Source organism: Talaromyces stipitatus, genomic scaffold (genome assembly GCF_000003125.1).
Source record: "Talaromyces stipitatus ATCC 10500 scf_1105507295549 genomic scaffold, whole genome shotgun sequence".
NCBI classification, from domain to species: Eukaryota; Fungi; Ascomycota; class Eurotiomycetes; order Eurotiales; family Trichocomaceae; genus Talaromyces; species Talaromyces stipitatus.
Window position 1 is genome coordinate 2,833,918 of NW_002990117.1, and position 24,383 is coordinate 2,858,300.

A 24,383-nucleotide genomic window follows, 5' to 3' on the forward strand; every position below is an offset into this window, starting at 1 on the left:
TTCACTTTCTGTGGCGAGACGAGAATTATGTTATTATTTACTGGAGGTCACTGTTGAATTATATTGATCGTTAGGTCATTGACATTCTTATATACACTCGTAATGCGATGGGTATATATCTGTATAAAAGGACTGCTCGCTTCAATCAACCAACCAGTAATGCAAAACCAAACCAAATGCACAAAAGGATATAGAGAGAAATAAATGAATTAAATTTATTTTCATCAATCAACCACCTTGACGCTGTAATGTTTGACTTAACATCATGCTCTGACAGGAATTTATGTTTAAAAATGATAAGAAAAGATGTTAGTGTATGTACATCAGAAGTTTAAGAAAAGAGCACAAATATCAAGAGAAAGTTCAATCTCATTAAACAGACAGCATCAATTGGGTATCTTTGGTAACACCGTATGCTTTAAACCGCTCAGCCACTTCAAGACCAAGCTCTTTCATGCGTTCTGCACCTTTGCCGCGTGCTGCACGTCGTTCGGATTGTTCCTTGGCAGCTGCTTTGCGACAATGTTGGCGCCAGAATTTTTCCTTGCGTTTTTGTCGTTTGCGCTCCAGCCCTTGAATGATATCAATGGGTCCGCGCGTGTGCAGTTCCCGACTGCGGGAGGATGGTCCGTCTATGGACTTTCCTGAAGGAGATGCCTGTTGAATGGGTTGTCTAGACTCTTCTAAGCCTGTGAAGAATGGGTTGGGAGTGCGAGGTAAAGACTTGGTCCGGCCGTAGTGAGGACGTTGCACGGGTCCCGTAATATTGACGCCTGTCCTTGGAACGGGGATAGAAATCGTAGGCAACCCAGCAGCCAATGCATGGCGAGGTTTGGGAGCGGGAGATTTCATGCGCTTCGGTGAAACCTGTCCATGTGCACGTGGAGCAGGTGAATGAACACGTCGAGGAGATGCTCTTGTCGTCTTCTTTTTCAATGTTCCCTTGGATCTGCCGCGTAAAAGATCCTCTTCGATGCGTGCAGCGGTCGCTACCTCATCATCCTCGGCGTCATCCTCATTCTCTTCCAAGTCATCGTCATTGTCTTCAGGATCCGTAGTTGGGAAACTAGGGTCAATATCCTGTGGAACTGGAATGTGCTTTTTGCGACGACGTTCTTCGATGCATGATATGTACGCCGCTTCTAGAGGGCGATCTTCATCGAGTGTTCCACACACAAAATCAGTGCTATCCGGCAAGTCCGGAGTCTGTGCTCGAGGAATATTGATTGGACGGCGACTCTTTCCCTTGGATCCAGCCATTGACGATGGAGGTCGACTATATTCATGTTTCAAAGATTCGATGGATGTAGTGGAATTGCGACGATCGACGGCCAAACGGATAATATCCATATTGTCAGCGCTTGTCGCTGCGGTAGTCGTTGAGGGTGCCCAGAACTCGTATTCGGAATTGTCATCACTCTCATCATCCGAGTCAGCAAATCCAGCCTCGTTATCTGACTCATTGCCGTCGTCAGAAGAAAAGTCGTGGACTGTATCTGCATCTTCTTCCTCGTCGTCCAAGTCTACCGTGTCGTCTTCGTCTCCATTATCCATTTCATCCTCTTCCTCTTCTTCAGCAATAGCTTCGGCCTCAGCTTCTTCTCCCAATTTCCGGATGGCCATTTCTTTTTTCATGCAGTCGGCCACCGTAATCTTTCCCTGATGTTCAGTCGCTTGGGCTACCCATCCGTCTACCTCTTCCAAGGAACTTGCAAATTCGTGAAAGCGTGTCTCTTCGGATGGCTGAAAATCACCCAAACCAGGCATGTGAATGCTACCAGGCTTCTTCACAGGCGCCGGTTCTGTAGCACGGATCGGAGTAGCATCGGCTTGTTTCGAGTCCGCGGAGGAGCGGCGGCATGTTGGTGGAGGAGAGCGATTTGTGCGAGAGGTGTACGATTGGCATCTCCTGTTCGCAGGTCTGCTCTCGCTTTGCCGTGAAGGACAAACGAAAGTCAACCTTGATTTGCGTTGGGGAGGGTTCGTCGCGTCGCTATCTTCCGTTTTCTGCTTCTCAACTTCTTTTGGGCGTACTGGTTGCCGAGCTGTACAGGCAAAGCTGATACACCGCTTGCGGCCTAAGTCAGCCTCAATTTTTGATTCATTAGGATCAGCAGGTGGCGAAGCTGTCCTTGATTCCAAGACAGGAGCTAGGTGAAGTGTAGATACGTGTGGTGGGCTGGAGGTATTAGAATAGGCTGGGCTGGTGAGATCGCCGTCGCTGGTCAATTCAGCCGTAGAGTGGCCGCTCCCATTGCTCATAGGATAAGAGGCTTTTCGGGTACGATCGACGGGAGGGATTTCGGGACTCTTCAAAGCTCGGGTGAGCAGAGATTCCTTCTTTTCCGCTACCAAGGGAGGTGATTTGATGTATATTTGATCGTTATTAGGACGGTTGTGTAGACGGTTCTGATCGGGAGGCTCGTCACAGTCGTCCACCACTTCAACCTCTTGCCCTGCGGAGACCACCGAGGGCTGATCTGATGAAAAGACCATCTTCAATATGGTTTGTAGCTTCGGTATTTGACGATCACGACGCTGATGGTGAGTCATTATGAGTAGTAGAAGTTAGGTTTCAGAAGGTGTGATATCGAAAGTCGACGTATGATTATCGGACAAGGCAGAGTAGGCAATTTGGTGACGTGAAGTCGTCAAACCGAGCCGACGAAGAACCTCAAAAGGTGGTTTGCTGTTAAAAATGTCCCAAGCAGGACGCAGATTGTCATAATATGGAAGGCAACATCTTGAAGAAGGGTTGCAGTATGAGTTGGTTGGGCTGTCGAATGTCACGGCGGGAGGAGAGAGTTTGTATGGGGCAATTTGGTGGAAGACAAGTTTCACGCGCGGGATGAAATTAGTCTAGGATATGCAGCGATGTGCAAGCGCAGAGATCCAAGCAGACGTGTAGCCAGAAAGAAACAGAATGAGAAGGGAGGAAGTGGGTTTGTGTGTTGGGAAAAGGGAATAGAAAATAGAAAATTGGAGATGGGGAGGAGAGGAATGATGAATGAGTGGTAAAAACGAGTTGGGGCAAGGTTGATGCAGGTAACGAGACGGTATTGCCTAGTGACCATTGTCCACTGTCTAGCGCTGCCTAAGCCGTAACTTTACGGGGGGCATACACGCTGCGAAGAATTTTCCTTACCGGCTTGTTACGGGTGCCGTACAGGCAATGGATCGCCACGATGTACTCGATCTGGCTAGTCTGGTTTGTATGTCGACGCTTTACCGTTTCAGGAAGATCCTCGGAGGAGCTCACCAATAGAATTTCCCGTCAAAGCCACCGCCTTCACTGCTGATTTCTTACGTTTCGTTTCGTACCGTACGTGCCGGTACCTGTTGGACAACGGGAAAAAAACTGGAGACAATCAGCCAACTCATCCTCACTTGCTGGTTTTCTCTTCCTATGCGGCTTTTTTCTCGTTTGTCAGTGCCCGGCCTTTTGTCCACTTTTTCTTTGCTTGTCGGCTCAACAATCGGGATACGTATTCCAACTTTCGAAAATTTTTCAATCAATTGCCTGTCTTTTCGTGACGACGCACAATGATTCATCGCGGCCTGCAAAGTTCAAACAGTCAAATGTCACGTGATATCGTATACGTGAATCGTGGCTGACACATACGGATGACCGTATTCCGTCACGGTAACCGCGTCACAGACCTGAAATATTACCGATTCCAAGCCTCACTGGAGGGGGCGGTGTATTACTATGATTCGCTGATCGAGGGCAGTGCCTTATGTAATCCAATATTTCATACAACTTGAATAACTACGTTACCGTAACTTTTCGGCCTCTTAGCGATCTTTAGTTACCTCATCGTATTAATCAGCATGGTCAGCTGCATTCACCGTATTTACGATGTACGTAAGTACGTGGCTATTTTTGTGTGTGTGTGTGTGTTGAAGCCTTGACGGCGCTTAGCAGAAGCTGAACAGTGCTTTAGAATATACTGTGGAGAATCATTCGTATGAACACGAGTCAGCACCTTAGGTAATTGTTCTGTTTATATCTGAGACTGTGCAATAACGCAGATGATTCCTGAAAGATGTCGATTTGCGTTCCCTCGTGGTTGGCCGAATGCGGCGGCGTACATCTTCAGGTTTCCACTTTAGGCAAGTAAATTCGATGCCGCTCGACGATGATATCGACTCTTAATTCCTTCAAATAAGTGGTCTATTGACATGACATCACGAGACTCATGGTCACATCTATTGTAAGAAATATACTCCGAAGTAGATCTCCGATTGATCGTTGTATCGAACGCACGGGTCAATTAGGTTGACATCCAATTAACGTTGATATTCATAGCGGTATGCTAGCAAGTTTCATATCTACACAGGAACCCTGGAACGGTTTGTATCACGTTAAATAAGCATATAGAAAAGCGGTGAGTCCCTATGAAGTTGCCCGAGCCCTAAGCGGACACTCCTATAACCTCTTCCCGATACAACTTTCTGTTACTACGATCATCCCTCACCGAGAACAATTTCAGTAGAGGACTTACAACGATGCATAGAGAATATGTTATGCTGTTCCGGCGCAGCAAGTATCATGGCATGCATCAATCTGACAGTATCCATGTCCAAACAGCAGAGCGTGAACAACACATCAAGTGACAAGCTCCAACTTTATACCTAAGAAACCCATGCCTCGGAGGAAATCCACTTTGATTCAAGACCAACAGCTATGCTAGGGATTCGGGAAAGTTTGCAGGCATGCCTGCATACAACGCAAGCACGCTAAACTAGACAAATACTAAACACGACTGACCAAGACCAAACAGTACTTAGCCTTGCAGATGTAAGCAAGCCGATCAATCCATGTTATGCATTGAATGGACCAATAATTGCATTTTGCGATCGGTTTAGATTCTTTAGTGGAAGGCTGCTACGATGCACGTACCATGCCGATGTACGTAGCGAGCTTGCTGCGGCAGTACAAGCGCAGGATCAAGAAGCGGGGGAGTATTCGAGGACCCTGTACATTACTACATAATACTCATAGGAAGGGCCAGTAAGTATAGTACTTACTGCTCAAGAGGGATCTCTAGCTGAGTAGTAGTCAAGCGGAAGAAGCGGTCAATTCAAAAGACCCTGTAGTCTTTCTACAAGTGAGACCTTTAAACGTAAAATAATCGAATTCCCTGGAAAATCTCCACCACATACTACTGCGTAGAGTTTGTCCCTGAAATCGAACCCAAGGAAACAGAAACGGTTAGGAAATTACTAACTTATTAAGCTTGTAATTGCACGCATACATACCAGCGAATTTGCAACAAAAACCCCACAAATTCCGTACAGAAGAGCCAAGTAAAAGCCAAGTTTGGACTGACCGTGACGACTGTTAGAGAGTGATATAGAGGACCCCCACGGAATCAATATGTTTCATCCAGCTCATACCACGCGACAAGGTCATATCATGATGCTGCTCGTGTTGATGAGAGTCCGTGAGGATATCCATCTTGGGCGAGGTGCATGCTGTGGTCAACTCTCTAACTATGCAAGTAAGTACATAGTAAGTACAACGGCTAAAATACAAGCCGGCGTGGAAATTAGTCTCGGCTGAAGGGGGCTTTCGTACGCAGTACGGTATTGTTGTCAGGTGAGGGATTTTTGTTCCCCATTGAAATTCACAGAGCTTTACCGAGATACGTATAGCCGAGGCGTCCAGGGAAGTAAGGATTTGTAAGGTGAATGAAAAATGCTGAGACTCATGGGTTACTGGATTTGGCAGGTCCATGCAGATGTGTACACACCACCACTATGTCTCTGCATAATAACATGACTGTAGACCTTCAAACTCAACGACCGGCGATATAATGTAAGACTTGTAGTTGGTTACTTACTCATGCAGATATAATTGAATCGAGTCACGAAGCTTTAAGCTAATCTCTCAGGTGACACATTAGCACATCCAATCTGCTGTCTTTCACTAGCCACTTGTAAACCTAGCATTTACGAAATCATTCGACCTCCCAATAATGACATCCCTAACTAACCAGTATTGATTCCCGTGTAGCGGGTGAATGTTCCTGAAGGAGGGGAGCCACTTACGTGTAGGATATCCACGGAGTGCGTGTGTGGATGGACATGCTTATGATATTTAGGGCTGAAAGGCACAACATGGATTACTCGGAAGACGACTCCAGTATTATTGATGATGGTGGCAGCACTGACGTCGTTTATTATCTTACTTAGGCAATGCATTTCGAGTCGATCGTCCATGTGGTTATCCTGTATTGTCACACGGCATGGTAGGGGTTCTCAATCCTTTTTGGCGTCATATATCGAAGTATGGCGCGGAATTAGATGCACTCTATATTGATACCCATATATTCATGGGTAGTTATATAGTTAGTATACTACTACCTATGTAGGCAGGATGAAGACGACGTCATACCTGCCAGGTAAACAAAAACCCGTAGCCCTAACTGCCAAGCAAAACACCAAGGCTCCCAATGAAACTGAATGAATATCGGAGTGGTAACTATGTAGGTTCGCTTTTATAGAACAGACAGACTCTCATTTCCGGTACGATCGACTCAATCAAGACCCAAAATATCTCCTGAAATCACCACCTGGCGCCCTTGACTTTATAGCAGCTGGCCCCTATATCTACTACGTATTTCGCTCCCGAGTATCTTTCTAACATTTGATTCGATCGATGAATTATGGGAACAATTGTATAGTATACACAAGGACAAAGAAAAGGTGAAAAGAATGCAGATACATCGCTTCCCTGATGATACATCCGAACACCAACCCTGTGATCAAAATATGTACAATAAAAAAAATAGACAGGTAATAATAAGATATATAGAGTGTTATACCGACGCCGGCTGAGAAATAAGAGAAATAAGATAAAAAAAGAAAGAAAATGAAGAATCTGGTTAGATGCTGGTTATTCGTTGCGGTTTGTTATTCAGTGCCGGTCGATGTTTGATAACCGTTTCAAGCTCTCGGAGCATATTCGTGCTTGCGTCCGCCCTCTCACGAGCAGCAGCCTGTCGAGCTCTATCCTCCTTGACGCGAGCGATGCGCTCTTCTCGCGTTAGGGATTGTCTCTTTCGAGACGATGGCATAACGATCGCTTCGAAGATTTCCTCCGCTTCAACATCAGCAACGTTCTCGGCCTGTGACGAGAAATTTAGGTGGTTCTGCATCTCTCCGTTCAGAGCCATCAGGGCCGCTGTTGGACTTCCGTCTACTGCTGTAACGCCGCCTAGGCTGCTTGTAGGCGATAATGGTAGCTTCAGTCGTTTGATGATGATCGTGAGAATCGATCGTATGACGATGATGAGGGAAGGCCGTTTGGATGCTCCAAGGAGTTCATCAGGGCTAATTTCCCTGCTTCCCATTCCTGTAAAAGGCCTCGAATATCGGCACCGATGGATTCGTATTGCGCCATCAGTGACGCTCCGACGTCCTGCTCGCTTGCGTCCTGCGTCAAGCTTTCGTCGGATTCTTCGCGCATAACGTGCATTTTGGCGTGAAGCGCTCGGATGCCTTGTGATAATGAGTTTAAGCGTCTCGCTTGCGCTCGAAGTGTATCACGGCCTGTAGATGCAGATGGTAATGGTGAAAGAGGCGGGATGGGTCCTATCTCTTTGTCAGAAGTGTGACTTGGTAAGAAAGTAAAAAGTTTCCAACCCACTATCTTTTTCGTTGAGTATATTTGCAATCTTGTTGGCCGCTTCATGGGTCACTGCGGCTAGGTCCCTCATCTCCTCAACCGCAGAAGTCCATGGAGGAATATCGCTACCACTTCCATCTGCCTTCAAAGCCAAAAGACAACACAGTATGCTCTGCCTCATAGTATACAATCGGCTGAATGCTATGCGGAGCCACTTTAGCGAATACTGGTCTTCGCCTGTGGTTTCTGAAGACGCGGAACGCGCCTCGGCAAGTTCTGCCATGGATATTTCGTAAATGTCATAGTATTTTTCGAGATTGGAAGGGTCTGTGAGGAGACCGATAGTATGCTGTGCCTGAATATATCGATCGAGAACTGCGGACAGACCATCGGAAACAGCGCGGCGCAATCGCAAGCACCGACGGACCTGCGTAGATTCCTCTAGTCGACTGACGGGTGGTAAGGGCGTGCTTCTGTATTACAATTGTTAGACACATATCCCCAATACATGAAAAGAGCAAGGAACCTACATTCGATATCCTCGGGATACAAGTTCCACCTCTTGTATGAAAAGCACTGACGAGGAAACTAGCGAGTCGAATCTTTGAGCGCCGTTGATAAAGTTGGATGCTCCCTGAACTGCTTGTTGTCTCACAAACCTCAACCACTGCCGTCTAGCAAAGGCATAAAAGACTGCTCCAACAAGGGGTAGCACGACAAGCAGTGTTACTATTCTTCGTGGATTGAATCCTGCACCCGTCCGTGACCGACTCCAGTGAATTAATCCGACTATCGAAAACGACGTTACTGCAGTGACAACTGCCCCTGTGAGGCCGACGGTGTTTGAAAACGATACCGTGTCATGACCGGGTATATTCGATTGCGCATCTTTTGCCGCAGTCGTATGTGACGCAGCATTATATTCGTCCAGCAAATGCGACGCGACTATTACGTAGCCGAATTGTTCGAGGAATCTCTCGTTGTCTCGCTTTCCAATGCGTGAACTGACTGCCGACTAATCCCAGAAACACCATGTTAGCCCCCGCCTTAAGGAACTCCTGCACTAAGATAATGGGTTCGACATACAGAGCATGTGTGATATATCCTGCCAAACACTCCGCTCCCCGTTTCTTGGGAGGTACTCTTGTCGCTTGCCACAGCAAATTTCTTCCGGACACGACTTCCTATCGACGGTATTCCTTTCGGTGCGAAGTTCTGTGAATGTGCATCCCCGTTGGTCTCGACTTGTTGCGGCGTCCAGTCTTGATCACGCTCGCCTTCCCCTGTTGAATCAAACTATGTTAGTAGCGTTTCTTGAATCCACGGTAACTGGAGCTGTACCTTCAAGATAATCTGCCAACGGCGAATCCTCATAGACCAAAGATTCCATGGTCCGTGGACATCAGCGGAACCAACGTTGGTCGATACCATCCACAGACCGCTGGCGGCAAGGACGTATTTAGAAGCGCTCAGCGGAGCTCGTCTGAAGGATGTCCGGGAACAAAGAATGCAGGCGAGAACAATAGTAGACGTAACTGAAATTTGAAGATCGTCGTCCGGTCTTTGTTGTTGCTTGTATTCGCACCGGATCCCTGAGCAGAACACGCAGAGGTAGCGGCGAGTAACTTAAGTTTAAGGGGAGATCTGGAACCGGGGCTGATGCGGTCTAGCATGGAATAGGCTTAATTGATCCTTCTTAGTTGCAACGGCGCGAACCACTCGTCTTTGCTGAGGGGATGAAGGTTGAAACCACAAAAAGTATGATCAGAGGCTGTGCCGTGCATATATGTCAGAGAGTCAAGAGGGAGCAGTCTGTCTAGTGGCTCAAAATAATATACATGAAGTTTAGATGATGAGGCGCAAGGGGGACCGTTTACATCATACTTGTACGGTAACCGCAATACGGAATTTGGCCACGTGCGCAGATCTTGTGAGCTTCTTCCCATTTGCATACCGTATCGAGCGCGTATCATGTTCTTCTCTCCGGTCGTTCTAGGCATCATCGTTGTACTACAGCATCATATAAATTAGGATTCTGTTCTTCCGTAGCACAGTAATCCCGAGGAAGATCTACCAGCATAAGCATACGCCTTGCTTCCGCCCGATCCGATTTGAGAAGTCTTAATCTACCACGCTCGCTCAACTGTAATTGTATGGCCCTTGCGTGGACTCCCTGCTCTCGGCCCGGCCATGCAACAGTGATGCCCGGCAATGGCAATCGATAGGATATTTGAGTCGTTGTTTGGAATTTTCCGATTCCGCGTGTTCATCGCTGGGACCAGAATCCTTCAGTGTACTCCGTCGCAACGGTTGTAGATGTAAATAGTCCGCCGCGACGAGAAGAAGAGAGCATAACTAGTGTCGGCGGACCAGGCACTGATAGTGCAGGGGGAATGGCACAGTGGTAGCGCGTAAGGCCTTCTCTCATTGGCTGGTCTAATGATCTCGCACTAACTGATTTATCAGATCTGATTCCAGTACCTCGATTGAAGTAGTGAGATTCCAGAAGGGTAAGTCAGTCCTCGGAAAAGGATTGCTTAACAGCTGGCTAACCCTAACGAAGTCCAGGGTCCGACTCCCTGTTCCCTCATATCTTCTTTTTTTAATGCTGCAAGTTGATTGCAAAATTGTTGAAGTTTAGCCAAGCGGGGAGCTTGCTGGTTAGGGGCGTGTTGCGGGGGCAACCGCATCAACACATCCCAATTGGTGCGTACCTAAATAATGACATTCCTCAAGATATATCTCCATGCTCTTTATTCAAAATTCCCATACTGAGATCGCGACTGATTGTGTTCATTTACTTGTTTCACTGCAAAATTATCTACCGTCATCTTTTACGTTAACATACGATACTGGTAGTTTCCTAGAGCTTCCCCCTTGAGGCACGACGATTGACGACGTTGTTGGAGAAGTGACCGGATGGCCGCGACTCATCAACGATGAATAGTCTTCTAGAAAGCCCCTGCCCGGCCGGATCTAGGTCCGGCTTTGGCAACGGGCAATATAGCAGCCTCACCGACGCCTACGAAGATGATACACTAGATACCCTAGAATATACTGCAGCAATTCATCTTCCACAGCCGCCACGTGCTACATCTCTGACAAAAGCAAAGCCCAGGAGAGCGTTGAGAAAACCGCCATTCACTATACAAGAAGACAACCAGTCGAATACGACCGGCAATACTGCGAGAACAGCAATGCAAAATAGTTTGAAACGAAAGACCCAGGATCGGAACTCGTCGATACTCGCTCAACCAGCCCAGCGGTTCCAGCGACCACGTGTCAGTTCTACAGCCGGTTCAAAGGATAGCTCCTCGCAGCGCACACGGATGATCGAGAGCAACGGGGATCGCGAGGTGTTAGGACACAAACCACAGCCAGAGGACAGGGTGCGGCCAAGCCAGAGGCCCTCTGGATATGATAGCTTGAAGAAGGATGTTCGACGCCGTACAGTGTACATTCCGACAGAAGATACGACTGTGCCAACGGTTTTCATGAGTCTTTTTAGTCCACTGAAATCAATGGACACTAATCCCAACATTTCAAGCTCGGCTGATGAGACAGTACCACTTTACAGCCTGGAGGCACGCATTGCGGAGAAGAAACAATCCAAGGAATCTTCAGTGGGACAGCCTAGAAAAACGCCACTTCAACCTAGCAAGAAGGTCACTCAACAACCTGCAATAACAAAGGATGTCATGGGGAAGAACGGAGGAAAGGAGAACATCCCTCCGGGTTTCTTCATAGACAAGAGCAAGGAAATTCAAGAGAAGAAACCACTTTCTCAAACTGATACAAGGTCAAGGGAGCCGCTGAAGACAGCATCGAATGCTATACAGAACAGGAAACCAAATGTGGCCCAGCTGAAGCGGAGTAAAGGGCCAGCTCTTAAACCCATTGGTCAAAAATCTTCAGTGGTTTTATTGACAGAGGCTGGGTCAAAGGACCTAAAATCGTCAACGGGAAAAGCAGACACCAAACGCACCAACCTTAGGAGCCGTTCTGTTCTTCAGCCATGCCAATCGAAAGAATCTCTGACAGAAAACCGTCCAACACCCCCTACGCGGCTCTCTGTTCCTAAGATTGGCCCTATCAGCATTGATCAGCAATTTCCTGTGCTCAGCAACGACATTTCAAATCCAGCCATGTACGAAGATAATTGGCTCTCGCATCAAGAAGTCGTCATTACTCAGCTAGTAAATGGCCTGTTCGACTCCGTTGGGGGCAAATTGCACGCGCATGATCCGGAAGTACTTCGACATGAGCTTCTTGACATCTATCAAAGCGATGCGTTTCTTTTACTCTACAAACGCATTCAAGCTTCGATACTTTATGGTGCTTTGGCGCCTCCTAAGGACATATTACGCCGGGGCAGCCGACTCCCGGATGATCTCGGCATGAAAAAGTCGTTCCTGAACTTTTGGTCTCAGACCTACGACTTGATTGCTTTGAGAGCGGCGGCAGAGACTGTGGTCGGACGAAAAATTACTTGTCAGCTTCACCGGACAAGCAACGGGCCATCAGGTCTTTCACCGAAGCAGCAAAAGGTGCTGAAACGCTCCATAGAGACGTTCTTGGAAACCTTTCTTATCCGGAACATGGACAAGAAAGGCAATGAAGGTACTCAAAATGACGCCGTGGGAGCACTATATCGGCGCACCCTTCTTCGGAGCATTATGATTATAACTCTTCTCGATAAGGCTCGCTTGACATCGGAATGTTCACTACCACGACGTCTCTTTACCGACTCCTCCCCGCACAAGTCCTCTTCGGCAGCATTGCAAGCACTGGCGAACCTGTTACTTCCTTCAATGGGAGATATCAATCGACAAGTCAATCATCTGAACTGTAGTCTGCTCTACAAACAGCATCAGCTACAGGACCACGACTACCGGATTCGTAATCTAGCTGTGGATCTACGTGATGGTGTTCTTTTGACGAGACTAGTCGAGATCCTACTCTATCCAAAGTCCTCATATTCTCGTACCGGGAGAAAAGGCTCTGATAGTACAACAACTATCATTGACGAAGTAGTCTTAGCAGATGAGACTGCAGAATGGTCACTTTCCCAGAATTTGAAGTTTCCCTGTGTCAGCAGAGCAGCCAAGATTTTCAACGTTCAAATCGCCCTTGACGCTCTCGAAGGGGTCATTGGTATCGACGCACTTGTCAAGGAGATCAATGCAGAGCACATAGTTGACGGATACCGCGAAAAGACCATTGCTTTGCTCTGGGTACTGGTTGGGAAATGGGGTTTGGCGGAAATGTTGGACTGGAAGGACGTAAGGAGTGAAATCGTGCGTCTACAGAAGAAGCTTGTCCTTTGCCGAGAGTATCAACCTTGCAATGTGGACAAGTTGTACGACCTCGAGCTTGTATCACACGAGGATTTGCTTATCAAATGGGCTTCGACCCTCGCGCTGCTGAAAGGACTACAACTTGACAACCTCACGACCAGCTTTGCGGATGGCAGAATATTTGAAAGTATCGTTGACGAGTATGAGGTCTTTCTTTTAAAAGGACAAGATGGACATGGAGATTCGATCACGGGAAAACAGCCTAGAGCTGAGCTGGGATCGTGGCAATCACGCCTGCAAGCTCTGGGATGTAGTTCTCAATTCGGTAAGCCAGGAAGACCATCCAAATTGGAGTCGAAATATGTATTGACTTGTGTTAGCATCTCTCGTTGCCGGGTCAACTTCTGCATCTCGCATATTTGACCGCGATTTTGTACTCGGTGCCTTGACTTTTCTATGCTCTCGCCTTTTGTCATCAACCAGGCGCATTCGAGCGGCTATCGTTATTCAAAAGGCGTGGCGGCGTATTACGACTGAGGAGAATTCACGACGTCGTGTTCTTGCCAAAGAGATAGCCGAGCAATGTGCAGCTGTTGCTTGCGCTCGCGAACGCATCTTATGGGCCAAGACTGTGATAATGACGCGGTGGAGAGAGCGAAAAATGAGTAGAAAGCAGGTCACTTCAAAGGGTAAAAAGCCCAAATCGAAGCCTGCACGGCGGGCGAGGTTCTGAGTATGAGCGGGGGAGGCGGCAAGAGTACATTCTTCAGAAGAACAGAAGAGCAAATTGCATTTTTCAGCCGGCGTTATTGAGACAACTGAGGGTTTTATCACAAGATTGACAAACTGAGCATTCATTCGGAGTTTTGTGCTTTATTCGCAGTAGGTCCACGACCTTCATTTGCAGATTCGACTTTTCATTTGTTGACCCGATGATACCCTCATTTGAAGTTTGTGAAGGCTATACATTGATTTTATTTTATTATGACTTATGGATATACGAAGTATGAATAAACTTCTACTGTCAAGTTATATAAATATGATTTGTTATCGGTAGTGGAGATGATCTCCCCCGCCATCTCGGGCTGAGCGCCGAGTTTTGGTAGAGCAAATCAATTCCATTCAATCTAGGTGACGACGCCAAGATGCTGAGTCTAGTGAGCTTCGTATTAATCTAATAATATTAGTCAAAATGTCGGTGACTCACTAAGATATTGAACACTCTGGCAAGTTCTACGCCGATGATATAAGGTTGATAAACCCGATTGACCTATTTCGAAAATCTGTCAATGCAATCAATTGCAGTCGGTAATCTTTAACCAAGAGAGTAAGGCCAATATGAAGAACAGCCAGGCTACAGGGTCTTTGACCGGCGCAATCGAGTTGGAAACTCAAACCATTCAAGAACGAAACAACCATACCATCAGCTCAAAAGATCAGAGAGTGGATAATACTACATCAACATCCAATGCAGTTCGAGATGCCGTCCCTTCAGAGAGAGATGCAGAGTCACAACAAGATCAATTTCCAACTGTGGTTGCGCATGCACTCGAGAAATGGAATGATCCGAGGGTGAATATAAGTAGATTGTTCGCTACGTTTTGGAGTTTTGTTATCATGGGTGCGAATGATGCTGCTTATGGAGTGAGTACTCATTCACTTCAAAAACAATGCAATTACCAAGCTGACAGGCTCTAGGCTTTGATTCCTTATGTAGGTCATACGGACTGTTCTGCCAAATCATACAAAGGTCTAACAACGCACAGCTCGAAACATACTACAACCTCAGCTACACAATCATATCCCTGGTCTTCCTCTTCCCCCTGGTCGGCTACGCCGCAGCCGCCATTCTCAACAACACCATCCACATGTACCTAGGCCAACGCGGCGTGGCAGGCCTGAGCTCTCTAGCACACGTCCTAGCCTACGTTGTGATCTCAGTGCATCCCCCATACCCAGTTCTCATCATCTCCTTCATGTTCGCCGGATTAGGTAATGGTCTCGCGGATTCTGCTTGGAATGCTTGGATCGCGAATTTGGCTAATGCGAATGAGTTGTTGGGATTGTTGCATGGGTTTTATGGCCTAGGGGCGGTTCTGAGTCCGTTGATTGCGACGTCGTTGGTTACGAAGGCGGATTGGCCGTGGTATACTTTTTATTATTTGATGGTTCGCCTTTGTCCTTCCTCTTTTTCCCGTCTGGATTCAATCTGACGAAAGAACAGATCGGTGGCGCCGTAATTGAATTCGGCGCTACACTCACAGCCTTCTGGACCGCAGATAAACATGACTTCCGTAAACATACCGCATACAGCAGAGACCAGCAGCAGAAAGATAATATATTGAAGCAAGCTTTATTCTCAAAAGCGGCTGCTCGAGTCACATGGCTTTGTGCCGCTTTCCTGTTGGGCTACGTCGGCACCGAGGTCGCTCTCGGTGGTTGGGTAGTGACCTTCATGATGCGAGTGCGTGACGGTGGTGCGTTTGCGAGTGGTATGACTGCGACTGGTTTCTGGATTGGAATTACCGTCGGCCGAGTAGTTTTGGGATTTGTTACGCCGAGGATAGGCGAGAGACTTGCTATCATAGTAGGCCTCCCATTTACCGAGACGCTTATCCCGTTCATTTCCGCAAATACTAATCGTCGATGATCATGAACAGGTCTACCTAGCCCTCGCAATGGCCTTTGAACTCATATTCTGGCTCGTCCCGCAGTTCTACGTCTCTGCCGTCGCAATCGCCATCGAGGGCTTCTTTCTCGGTCCCCTTTTCCCTGCCGCCGTCGTGGCTTCCACAAAGGTATTACCGAAACATCTCCATGTTTCGTCAATTGGCTTCGCGTCTACTCTGGGTGGAATAGGGGGTTCTATTTTCCCGTTTGCGGTTGGTGCGATTGCGCAGTCAAAGGGGGTGCAGGTTTTGCAGCCCTTTGCGCTGGCGTTGTTGGTTGCTGTTCTAGGGTTTTGGTTGCTTTTGCCTAGGATGCCGAGGAGTAGGGAGTAAGTTCGACCAGAGATAATAGGTATATTCATGGAAGGACCGAAATTGTCGGAGAATCTTTGCTTTGAATTGGCAACAAAATGAGATGAAGTGCTGTTGCATTCATACTAATAATGTACGTCAGGGGTGTCAAACCCGACCACAATAATCATCCAAGCTTGACTTGTTCAACATGAGTAGATCAAATCATATAATAAGATATTTCTCCGTGATCTTCCGAGCACCCGCAATATTTCCATTAAGAGCATAGATATTCTGCAATGCAACAGCCGCCTCTGGTGAGAAATCTTCCACGATGAGATCTTCTTCCGGCTTGTCATCCCTCGCGAAATCTCGGACCTTTCCTTTTTCTGCTCCATTCTGTTCATTTTGAGACGACTTGATCTGGTCACCCAACTCCAATGCACGCTCGTAACACGGCACAGCTTGGTGCAATAAACCAAGGGAGTGATAAACACGTCCATAGTTGAATTCTACTTCTTGCTGTAGAGTTAACGAATGAACACTGTTTTGTGTCTTTTCGTTGTCAGCTTTGTCACCGTTGTCTTCGATCTCACTTTTAGAGCGTGCTCTTCGATACAAGGACATGAATGATAGTCCTTGTAAAATCAGGTAATGTCGGTTATCCGCCTGCCTTTTGAGAGCATGGTGGATATAACATAGTGCGATGGGTAGCAGAATCCCTGGATTATCGGGATCAAGTGCAATTGCTCGATAATAGTAGTTCAAGGCCGGGTAGAAACTGTTCCCTGAGTAAAGGATATTTCCATATAGAACCAAAAGAGCGACGTCCATGTCATCTGCGGTTATGGGTTCAGCGTTCTCGCCACGCTTGGTCAGAGACGCTGTCTTTGGCGGATTCTTCGAGTTCCGCGTTACGATTGTCATTGATTTATTGGCAACTCCTGACTTCGATGTCCATGTCTTTGTTAAATAATGATCTTCAGGTAAGGTGGAGTCCATGAATTTAACTTGTCGGAGCATGAATTTCATGCTGGGCGATGCATGAAACAGAGATCTATTGGGGTCACCGCATATGCGGCTCAACATTGAAAACAGTCGGTATGTATCTGTTACGAATGGGTATTCTTTGGTGAACCACCGCGCTTCGCTGACAAGTGTTTCCTCATCATATGCTCGAAGAGCACATGCTATCAAGAGACAAGTATAAGTAAAGGTCAATAAACGGTCAAGTAGTATACCTTCGACTTACTAATCCAGCAAATATGAATTTGCCGTACTTTGTCCTTGGAATGGTACCAGACGCTGGCGTCTGCAGCAGCAGCCAGGACATCATACGCTTCGTCCTTATCACCTTGTCCAGAAACCACGAAGGCGTATTCAAGAAATATTTCAAACCATTCGTCAAATGATATTCCGTAGTAGTCGTTTGGAATGCTAGTCGGAACTTCATCTGCATTATACTGACCTATGACCGACTGTTAGCTGATACCGTTGTGGGCATCTCGAAATGCAATAAAAATCCTACCAATCCATTCTTTCAATCGCTCAGCCACCTCCTGCACCTCACCCATGACTGTTTCTTTCTTCCTGGCCCCTTTTTGCTCTTCCCGCGAGTACCCAAGAAAGATCATATTCTTCTGCAATGGATAGAAAACGCGATTAGTCCGAAAGTCATGTAACAGCGCATCAGCAATGTCAAGCCAATCCTCCGTCGCATCCGTATCTCCATCCCGCATTCTCGGTCGTAGATCGTTCATCTTCGAATACAGATATTGCACCTGCTGTGGACGGTTCGCATCGCTGTCCTGCAGCGCTTCGCGCCGAGATACCTCATTCGCTAAATGCCTGGGTACGATACGGGTTGAAACGTGAGCATCGCCCTGAAACTCTTTTGCAAGCTGCGCTATTCGACGATCCTTACGCCGCCTTCGATTGCGACCTCTAGATTCGCGTCCTAATAAGACTGCCTGGTTCACGAAATAGAGAGCCCGGTCCCTTTCACCCATTGTTTCATAAAGTTTAGCCAGATTAACTCGAGACTGTAGGTTTGTGGAGTCATTCTCTGCTACCGTAAGATAGCAAGATTCCGCCAGGCTGAGGTCAGAACAGGCAAAAGCACATTCTCCCATAGCTAGGAAGAAGCTAACATCGGCATAATCCTCAGTGAGCTGAAGCGGTCTATAGAAGCGAAGGGCTTCTGGAAATAAAGCGGAATCTTTTAACGCATCTGCAGCCTCCCTGTAAAGATCCGCGTAGTCAAACACGGTAGAAGACTCTGAAGTATCATCGGGATTCAGCCATTCAAAATGTGCCTGCAGATTTAACTCATTAGCGATTTTCATAGGCCGTGATGGGTATTTAATTTACCAATGCCTCTTCAAAGTAACGCTCGCCCAGTTTCAGGCGAAATGTGCCTAGTTTAATGCGCAATTCCATCGGGAGCCCCAATCCGTATGAGTCTATCGGATAGGCGTTTGGTATAAACCCGTCAGTCTTGATACGGCGAGGTGAGTCTCCAGCGTCCCATTCCCGATCATCATCAATATACTCATCCCAGATCTTGTCATCCTTCCGGCCGAGGAGCCACCTTGAAACCGATGACAAAAGTTGCAATCCTGCTTCGGGCTCCCCAACAAACGCATACAACTCTGCGCAAATGTTCACATCTGACCAGGAGAATTCCATGTTTTCATCATTGTCGAGGGACATGTAATATTCAATACTCTCCAAGTAATATTGAAGAGCTTTCCGAACATCCTTCATGTCAATGTATGTTTCGGCCAAATGTCGCAGAGCTCGGATATTATGCGGAAGCTCTTTGAGTATGCGTTCATATTCGGTTGCGGCTCTGCCGTTGTAACCTAATTCACGGTACGCAGCGGCTCTCTGGAAGCGGGCATTGTAGCTTTTCGAATCGATTTCAATGATACGGCTGTAGCAGTAGATCATATCATTTAGAGTCTTTTGTCTGTCCTCTCCAGCTCGGTCTTGGATTAGTCTTGCGACTTTGTGCCACACTGTAGGATCACGCGGCCTGGTATGGGCGCCGCTGAAGAGAGCCGATACTGCTTTGTCTTTTTCTCCTCGAGCGAGAAAAATTTCAGACAGCAGTGAATGAGCCGCAAACATTTCAGGATTCACAAGGATGGCTTTCTGCACCAAGTCGATTGCGCGGTCATAATCACCGTCAATGAATGCTTCGGTAGCCTGAGAATGGAGCATCTTGAATTCTGGACTGGGTTCAAGCGGCCGCCTTGGTCCTCGTTTGATACCTTTGCCTCCTCGTGCGCCGAAACGGCCACTGAATGGTCCATGACCTCTGCGACGACGTTTCCGCGGAGGAGGCGAAGCAGCATCGTTGGGATCATAGCCATCATCCTCTTCGCTTTCGGCATCAGTAGAGCCTTCATAATCCTGATGCCCCCCGTTCCATACTGGATCATCATTATCGTCATAATATTCATCGTCAGACTCTTCCTCAGAGCCGCTTAGGTCGACTTGTTCTTGGAGTAATCTCCGCTGGCCTATTGACATAGACGCCGTGTTAAGGGGACCATGTTGGCCAAAGTCCTCAAACGCCACATCCCCAGAGCCGGGTTCTAGGGGAAGATAGCTAGAGTCGAAAAGTCGAGGATCGATGGCGGGGTCTAATGACGGCTGATCTTCTTGGTATGAAGAATCCGGGTAGTCCCCGACGCGACCAAGATAATTTTCAGAGCTGGCCATTGCTCAGGGTGGCGCGCAGTCTGGCTATTTGACCATTTGGACCTTGTAGGGGAGTTTATGGGAGACAGTTGATTACATTTGAAATTGTTGAGAAGTCAAGCAAGTGGTGGCGCAGGAAGAGGAAGGAAGTTAAGTTCTTGATGGAAAGAAGAAATACTCGATGATAGACCTCGCCAGCAGCAACCAATCAGAGCCTGCCGTCAGGTACCCACCTTGAAATGGATTTGTTTAACAAGAAGAAAAGAACATAGAATAAGAAACGAAGAGACGGTATGCCAACTATGGCTAGATTTATTTCATATTCGTTCGCGATGGTAGTGGCATTCCGTGAGTCATCTAGAATTGTTGGCTACCTGCCTTATTTGGGACACAAACCATGTGTTGAAGATGAAAATCAACATCAACACTCGATTCCGACTAACCTCAAGAGCAGAGTTGCAAGAGAAAGAGTAGTTCCAGGCCTCTGATTAACCACAGTTGCTGCCTGAATAATATGGCTCCCTCTAGTGTTGGAACTGGACAGGTTTATCAGTTAAGAGCCTAAGGCCGTCCAAAAATAAACCACCCACCACTCACCTTTCCCCCCTGCGCTTATTTCTTATTCCTCTCCACATCTCTTCTTCTTCTTCCTCCTCCTCCTCTGCCTCTGCTTCCGTTCCTCCCGCTGCCCAAGATTTATTATTCTTCTTTCCTTTCTGCTAGTTTATTTTTTTCTTTCCGTGTTTTTTATTATCCGCCTAGGACTGGCGCTTTGTTGTGTTTGACACACGCTGCCAGTTATCCGGGTGCCTCTCGTTGTCTCGCTTGCCTCGTTCCAACGGTCGAATCTCAAACATCCAGTGCTCGACTTATTCTCGTGCAAATACCTAATACGTTCTGTGCAGCCACTGGACTGGTCTGCACCTAACCCTAATTCCTGCTAAGAAGATTCAGGCACCTTTTTACCCAGATTTCTTGCGATCGAATCGTCGATTGATCCTACGAACCGCGTGGCCCAAAACCGAGTACCCGCAGACGTTCAACGTACTGTAATTCAAACATGGCCAGCCACATCATCGGAAATAGAAACAGCACTCCGGAGGCATCCAAAGCAACTCTGCGTCCTCCATCATCCGCCCGTAATCTTGGCGGTTCTCATCAGCTGCGAGCCTCTGCAGACATGTCTGGATTCCCGAGCCCGCTTTCGACGCGCAATATCCGTCCTTCCTCTGAAGTGTTTTTCAACCAGCAATCGCAAGGTCAGGGCAATCCAGATGATGCCCTGGATCAGGCTGCTCAACAGTGGATTGCCGATATCGATCAGTTTGAGACGACCTTGGAAGAAATGGCAGCTGCAACCATTGATCAGGATTTCAAAGACGAGCTCAGTGCTATCGAGCAGTGGTTCCGCGTGTTGAGTGAGGCTGAAAGGACTGCAGCCTTGTATGCTCTGCTGCAACAGACCACTCAAGTGCAGATTCGCTTCTTCATCCAAGTCCTGCAACAAATGGCCAAGAGCCACCCAATGTCCGGAGTTCTCTCCCCGGCAAACTTTGGCGAGAAAGGTCAGTCGGCGATTACCCCATTTCTGCTGATATTGTTAACTGACATTCCTCAGATCCTATGTCCAATCGCTTGAGTGATGCAATGTCCAAACTCACCACCGCTGATGGCTCACGTAATTCTTTGGGGCGTCCTCCCCCGTCGCCCGGCGCGAAACGGAATTCTGGCCTTGATTCCTCTACCATCAATGCAATGTTCCCTGACGCAGCGGCGGCAATCGCTAAGAAGAAGGCTGAATTCACCCAACAGACTGGCAACGCTCCCGCTTCGAACCGGAACAGTGCTGTCTTTGGCGGTGATCGTTCGTCCCTGGTGGCACCAACCATCTCCGCCCCTGACAGCAACACGAACTCACTAGGTCAACCGCCGTCCTCTCCATGGGCTCAGCGAGCACCGGAGTTGCAACCCCCAATCGCTCGTCCCAAATCCTCCTCTGGACAATTGCAGCAGCAGCCAATGGGCCAATTCAACCAACCGAATGCAGGAGGACTTCGCTCTCCGCATATTGGAAATGTGCAGAATCAAACCATTAGTGCCCCAGAAATTTCTCATGAACCTCCTCTATTGTCGCCTTACAATATTGGAAACTCCAGCTGGGCTTCACTTACCAACACGCCTATGGCACCGACGTTTAATACTCAACAGACTGGTGCCACCCAAGCCGATATGGTTGCAAATGCAACGGCGATGAAACTAGCAGCCTTGTCAACTGTGAATAATCGCATTGCATTGGATGACGCTCGTAAATATCGTCGTGCTCGGTCGAACGACGGCCACGGGAAGAACTCTAACACCGGCCATCTTTCTCCTGGTCTAGGCCCTAGCATACCTGGGGCAAACCTCGTCATGGTCAACGATGCTGGTCAGGTATTGAATGCGCAGCAGATTGCTGCCCTTCAAGCCCAGCAGCAAGCTGCGTTAGCTGGTCGTCGATCTCGCCCGAGCTCCCCTGGCATTACATTGCAAGCTCCCCTGGGCCAAGTTGGATTCACGTCTCCTCAAAACAACGGATTCTTGGCAGCTTATGATCCCAACAGTGCTCTTCTAGGAAACAGCCTGAACTCACTGGGACTTGGGCAGTTTGGAATGGGATCCGAAGGCTATCTTTCCGACCACTCTGAGGTACAGCGTGGGCGCTCACCACGGGGCCGACGTGGAAGCTCAAAGCCGCCCGAGGATCCCACCGACCCGAATCTGCTCAAGGATATCCCGGCTTGGTTGCGCTCTCTCCGTTTGCACAAATACACGGATAATTTGAAGGATCTCAAGTGGACAGAGCTGATTGAACTGGATGACAAGGGACTTGAAGATCGTGGTGTCAATGCCCTTGGTGCTCGAAACAAGATGTTAAAAGTGAGTTCTTTTTTGTGCATTCCTTAAATCTGAGGACGAATGGCTGACAACTGTTTTTTCTAGGTCTTTGAACAAGTCAAGGAAGCCAAAGCCGAAGGCAAGCTCGATACAGCCGCGTAAGCTTGCAACGTACATTTAGGGTTCTATAATTCATGAATGTTGAATGGAACGAATTGATTTTCTTACTCCTGGGAGAGTTTTAGCATGATTCAGCAATCAGCATACATAATATTATCGAGAAGCGACACGCAAGGGTTCTCCCCTTGTACGGACTATTTACTCTACTGAAGCCAAAAATTGAAACCTGTATCTATTTGAGTTGTCTGTATTTGGACTATGTTATGTTATGTGATGTGTGACGTGACGTGGAATGACCAATTCGATTCGATGTTTTTTCGTGTGTAGGATTTGATTTTGATTTTGATTATGATTGTGTTGGAAAAAATATGCTGGTACATGATTTTGTGATTTGAAAGCAGGTAGATGATATCGAACTTGATGTTTTGCATGAAAGAATGGCATGTATTAATGATGGTGGTATTCGTACTGTAACAAAAAGTAATTATCGGAGCTCAATACCGGTCTTGGCACATAAGTTACTGTCAATCTCAACCGACGTAACGAGCTCAGTAACATCTCCTCTATCATAAACAACAACGGCGTCAATAAACAGAAATACGCTGAGAAGCAGTGACTGAAGCAACTTGTTTCTTTTTTCTGCCATTTAATTGAGACAATAGAAAAATGCCACCTACAAGACAGGAGCTCTCCCTCCTCATCCACCCACTCGTCCCCGAGGCCGTTCAACACAACATTCGAGTAAGCCCATCTCCTTCAATCCCCTGAAGGGTCAATAGCTAATCAAAAAGGAATAGGTCCTATCCCAACTCCGCTCCCTCACAGCCTTCATCCTAGGCATCTCAGCCGGTATCCTCGGACTCCAATCCACCGCCGGCTTCGCATTCTATTTCATCGGCACATTACTCGTTTCAGGTCTTGTTCAGATCTTCCTCCTTGGTCCACCCTCATCTATCTCTACTGGTGGCGCAGGCGCGTATTATCCGGGTGCAAGCGGCGGTGAAATTGACGGGATAGATGATTTTGGGAAGATTCATGTTAGTGGTGGGAAACAGGGGCAGGGGAAACCTGTGTTGAGGAAAGGTGCTTGGAGGGACGTTTGGTTTGGTGGTGGTGTTATTGGGGAGACTTTGAGTGGGTTTGTTCTTGGGTGGGCCGGTGTGGGTGGTGTCTTGAGGTGATTTATACATTTCCCTCGGGGTTTAAGTTTGGATAAAGGAGAGTATCGGAATTGAGGAGGATGTTTGTTTATGTATATATGTTTTTAGATGGAGAATGCGTTGGTGAAGATTCGGCGTGAATGGATTTTATGGATCTCATCAGGCTGACCTTGGAAGTCTTGATGCTACTGCAACGCAGTAGAGTTCATGACTCATTATCTTCCTCATTTTGAATCAGAGCCGAGTCTAGCCAACTTCACGCAAACTGCAGGGGTATCAACTGTGGTTTAATACCGAACCCCAAAAGCGTTTTAGAAAGAACTAGTCACCTAACAATTCCATCTCATAAGGATGGTGAGCTTCGGCAACTCCACATCAGCGACTTTCATTATCAGGTAGACGATAGTATCGACGATAAGCACGTTTGCTTGGTAATATACATCATATAGGCCGTTTCGCTCCCTGGCTCCAAAAACTTTGCAATACGTTGTCCGATTATGCGTATTCCAACAATTACCACCGCTGAAGACCAGACCTTAGGAGCCCTATCACAAACGCAGAGTTGTGTAGTCAACTCATGACGACTCATATATTGACAGTTCGATATCTGCAGTCATTTTATCAATTCAAC

At 47.4% G+C, this 24,383-nt stretch overlaps 7 protein-coding genes across 8 annotated transcripts, besides 1 other annotated feature; 4 read left to right on the forward strand and 3 right to left on the reverse strand.

Annotated features, from left to right (window-relative positions):
* Positions 1-65: 65 nt before the first annotated feature.
* On the reverse strand, positions 66-2,496 carry TSTA_019010 (uncharacterized protein; the record flags this gene model as incomplete). Its single annotated transcript, XM_002484026.1, has 2 exons — positions 66-1,909; positions 1,961-2,496. The coding sequence occupies 2 exons, from the start codon at positions 2,494-2,496 to the stop codon at positions 373-375; spliced, it is 2,073 nt and encodes a 690-aa protein (XP_002484071.1). The 3' UTR covers positions 66-372.
* A 4,149-nt stretch (positions 2,497-6,645) lies between these two features.
* Positions 6,646-9,288, reverse strand: TSTA_019020 (uncharacterized protein). Its single transcript, XM_002484027.1, has 5 exons — positions 8,975-9,288; positions 8,720-8,916; positions 8,164-8,648; positions 7,655-8,106; positions 6,646-7,599 (listed from the first exon to the last, which is right to left on the reverse strand). The coding sequence occupies exons 1-5, from the start codon at positions 9,021-9,023 to the stop codon at positions 7,253-7,255; spliced, it is 1,530 nt and encodes a 509-aa protein (XP_002484072.1). The 5' UTR covers positions 9,024-9,288; the 3' UTR covers positions 6,646-7,252.
* A 1,284-nt stretch (positions 9,289-10,572) lies between these two features.
* Positions 10,573-13,663, forward strand: TSTA_019030 (calmodulin-binding protein Sha1, putative; the record flags this gene model as incomplete). Its single annotated transcript, XM_002484028.1, has 2 exons — positions 10,573-13,255; positions 13,311-13,663. The coding sequence occupies 2 exons, from the start codon at positions 10,573-10,575 to the stop codon at positions 13,661-13,663; spliced, it is 3,036 nt and encodes a 1,011-aa protein (XP_002484073.1).
* Positions 13,664-14,218: 555 nt separating this feature from the next.
* TSTA_019040 (MFS transporter, putative) lies at positions 14,219-16,900 on the forward strand. 2 transcript variants are annotated; one of them, XM_002484029.1, is made up of 5 exons: positions 14,219-14,574; positions 14,629-14,643; positions 14,697-15,098; positions 15,155-15,517; positions 15,591-16,900. In XM_002484029.1, exons 1-5 carry the CDS (start codon positions 14,269-14,271, stop codon positions 15,930-15,932), a joined length of 1,428 nt encoding a protein of 475 aa, XP_002484074.1. In that variant the 5' UTR covers positions 14,219-14,268; the 3' UTR covers positions 15,933-16,900. The 2 variants fall into 2 exon arrangements, with proteins under 2 accessions (XP_002484074.1, XP_002484075.1); XM_002484030.1 differs by lacking the exons at positions 14,219-14,574; positions 14,629-14,643 and having other exon boundaries at positions 14,650-15,098.
* TSTA_019050 (RNA polymerase III transcription factor TFIIIC subunit (Tfc4), putative) lies at positions 15,537-19,619 on the reverse strand (the record flags this gene model as incomplete). Its single annotated transcript, XM_002484031.1, has 4 exons — positions 15,537-17,080; positions 17,143-17,358; positions 17,419-18,205; positions 18,261-19,619. The coding sequence occupies 4 exons, from the start codon at positions 19,617-19,619 to the stop codon at positions 16,116-16,118; spliced, it is 3,327 nt and encodes a 1,108-aa protein (XP_002484076.1). The 3' UTR covers positions 15,537-16,115.
* Positions 19,620-20,214: 595 nt separating this feature from the next.
* Positions 20,215-20,335: a sequence feature (CT-rich).
* TSTA_019060 (SAM domain protein) lies at positions 20,283-22,634 on the forward strand (the record flags this gene model as incomplete). The annotated part of the gene is made up of 3 exons (XM_002484032.1): positions 20,283-21,163; positions 21,217-22,514; positions 22,578-22,634. Exons 1-3 carry the CDS (start codon positions 20,659-20,661, stop codon positions 22,632-22,634), a joined length of 1,860 nt encoding a protein of 619 aa, XP_002484077.1. The 5' UTR covers positions 20,283-20,658.
* Positions 22,635-23,258: 624 nt separating this feature from the next.
* Positions 23,259-23,998, forward strand: TSTA_019070 (uncharacterized protein; the record flags this gene model as incomplete). The annotated part of the gene is made up of 2 exons (XM_002484033.1): positions 23,259-23,333; positions 23,390-23,998. 2 exons carry the CDS (start codon positions 23,259-23,261, stop codon positions 23,771-23,773), a joined length of 459 nt encoding a protein of 152 aa, XP_002484078.1. The 3' UTR covers positions 23,774-23,998.
* Between the last annotated feature and the right edge of the window lie 385 nt (positions 23,999-24,383).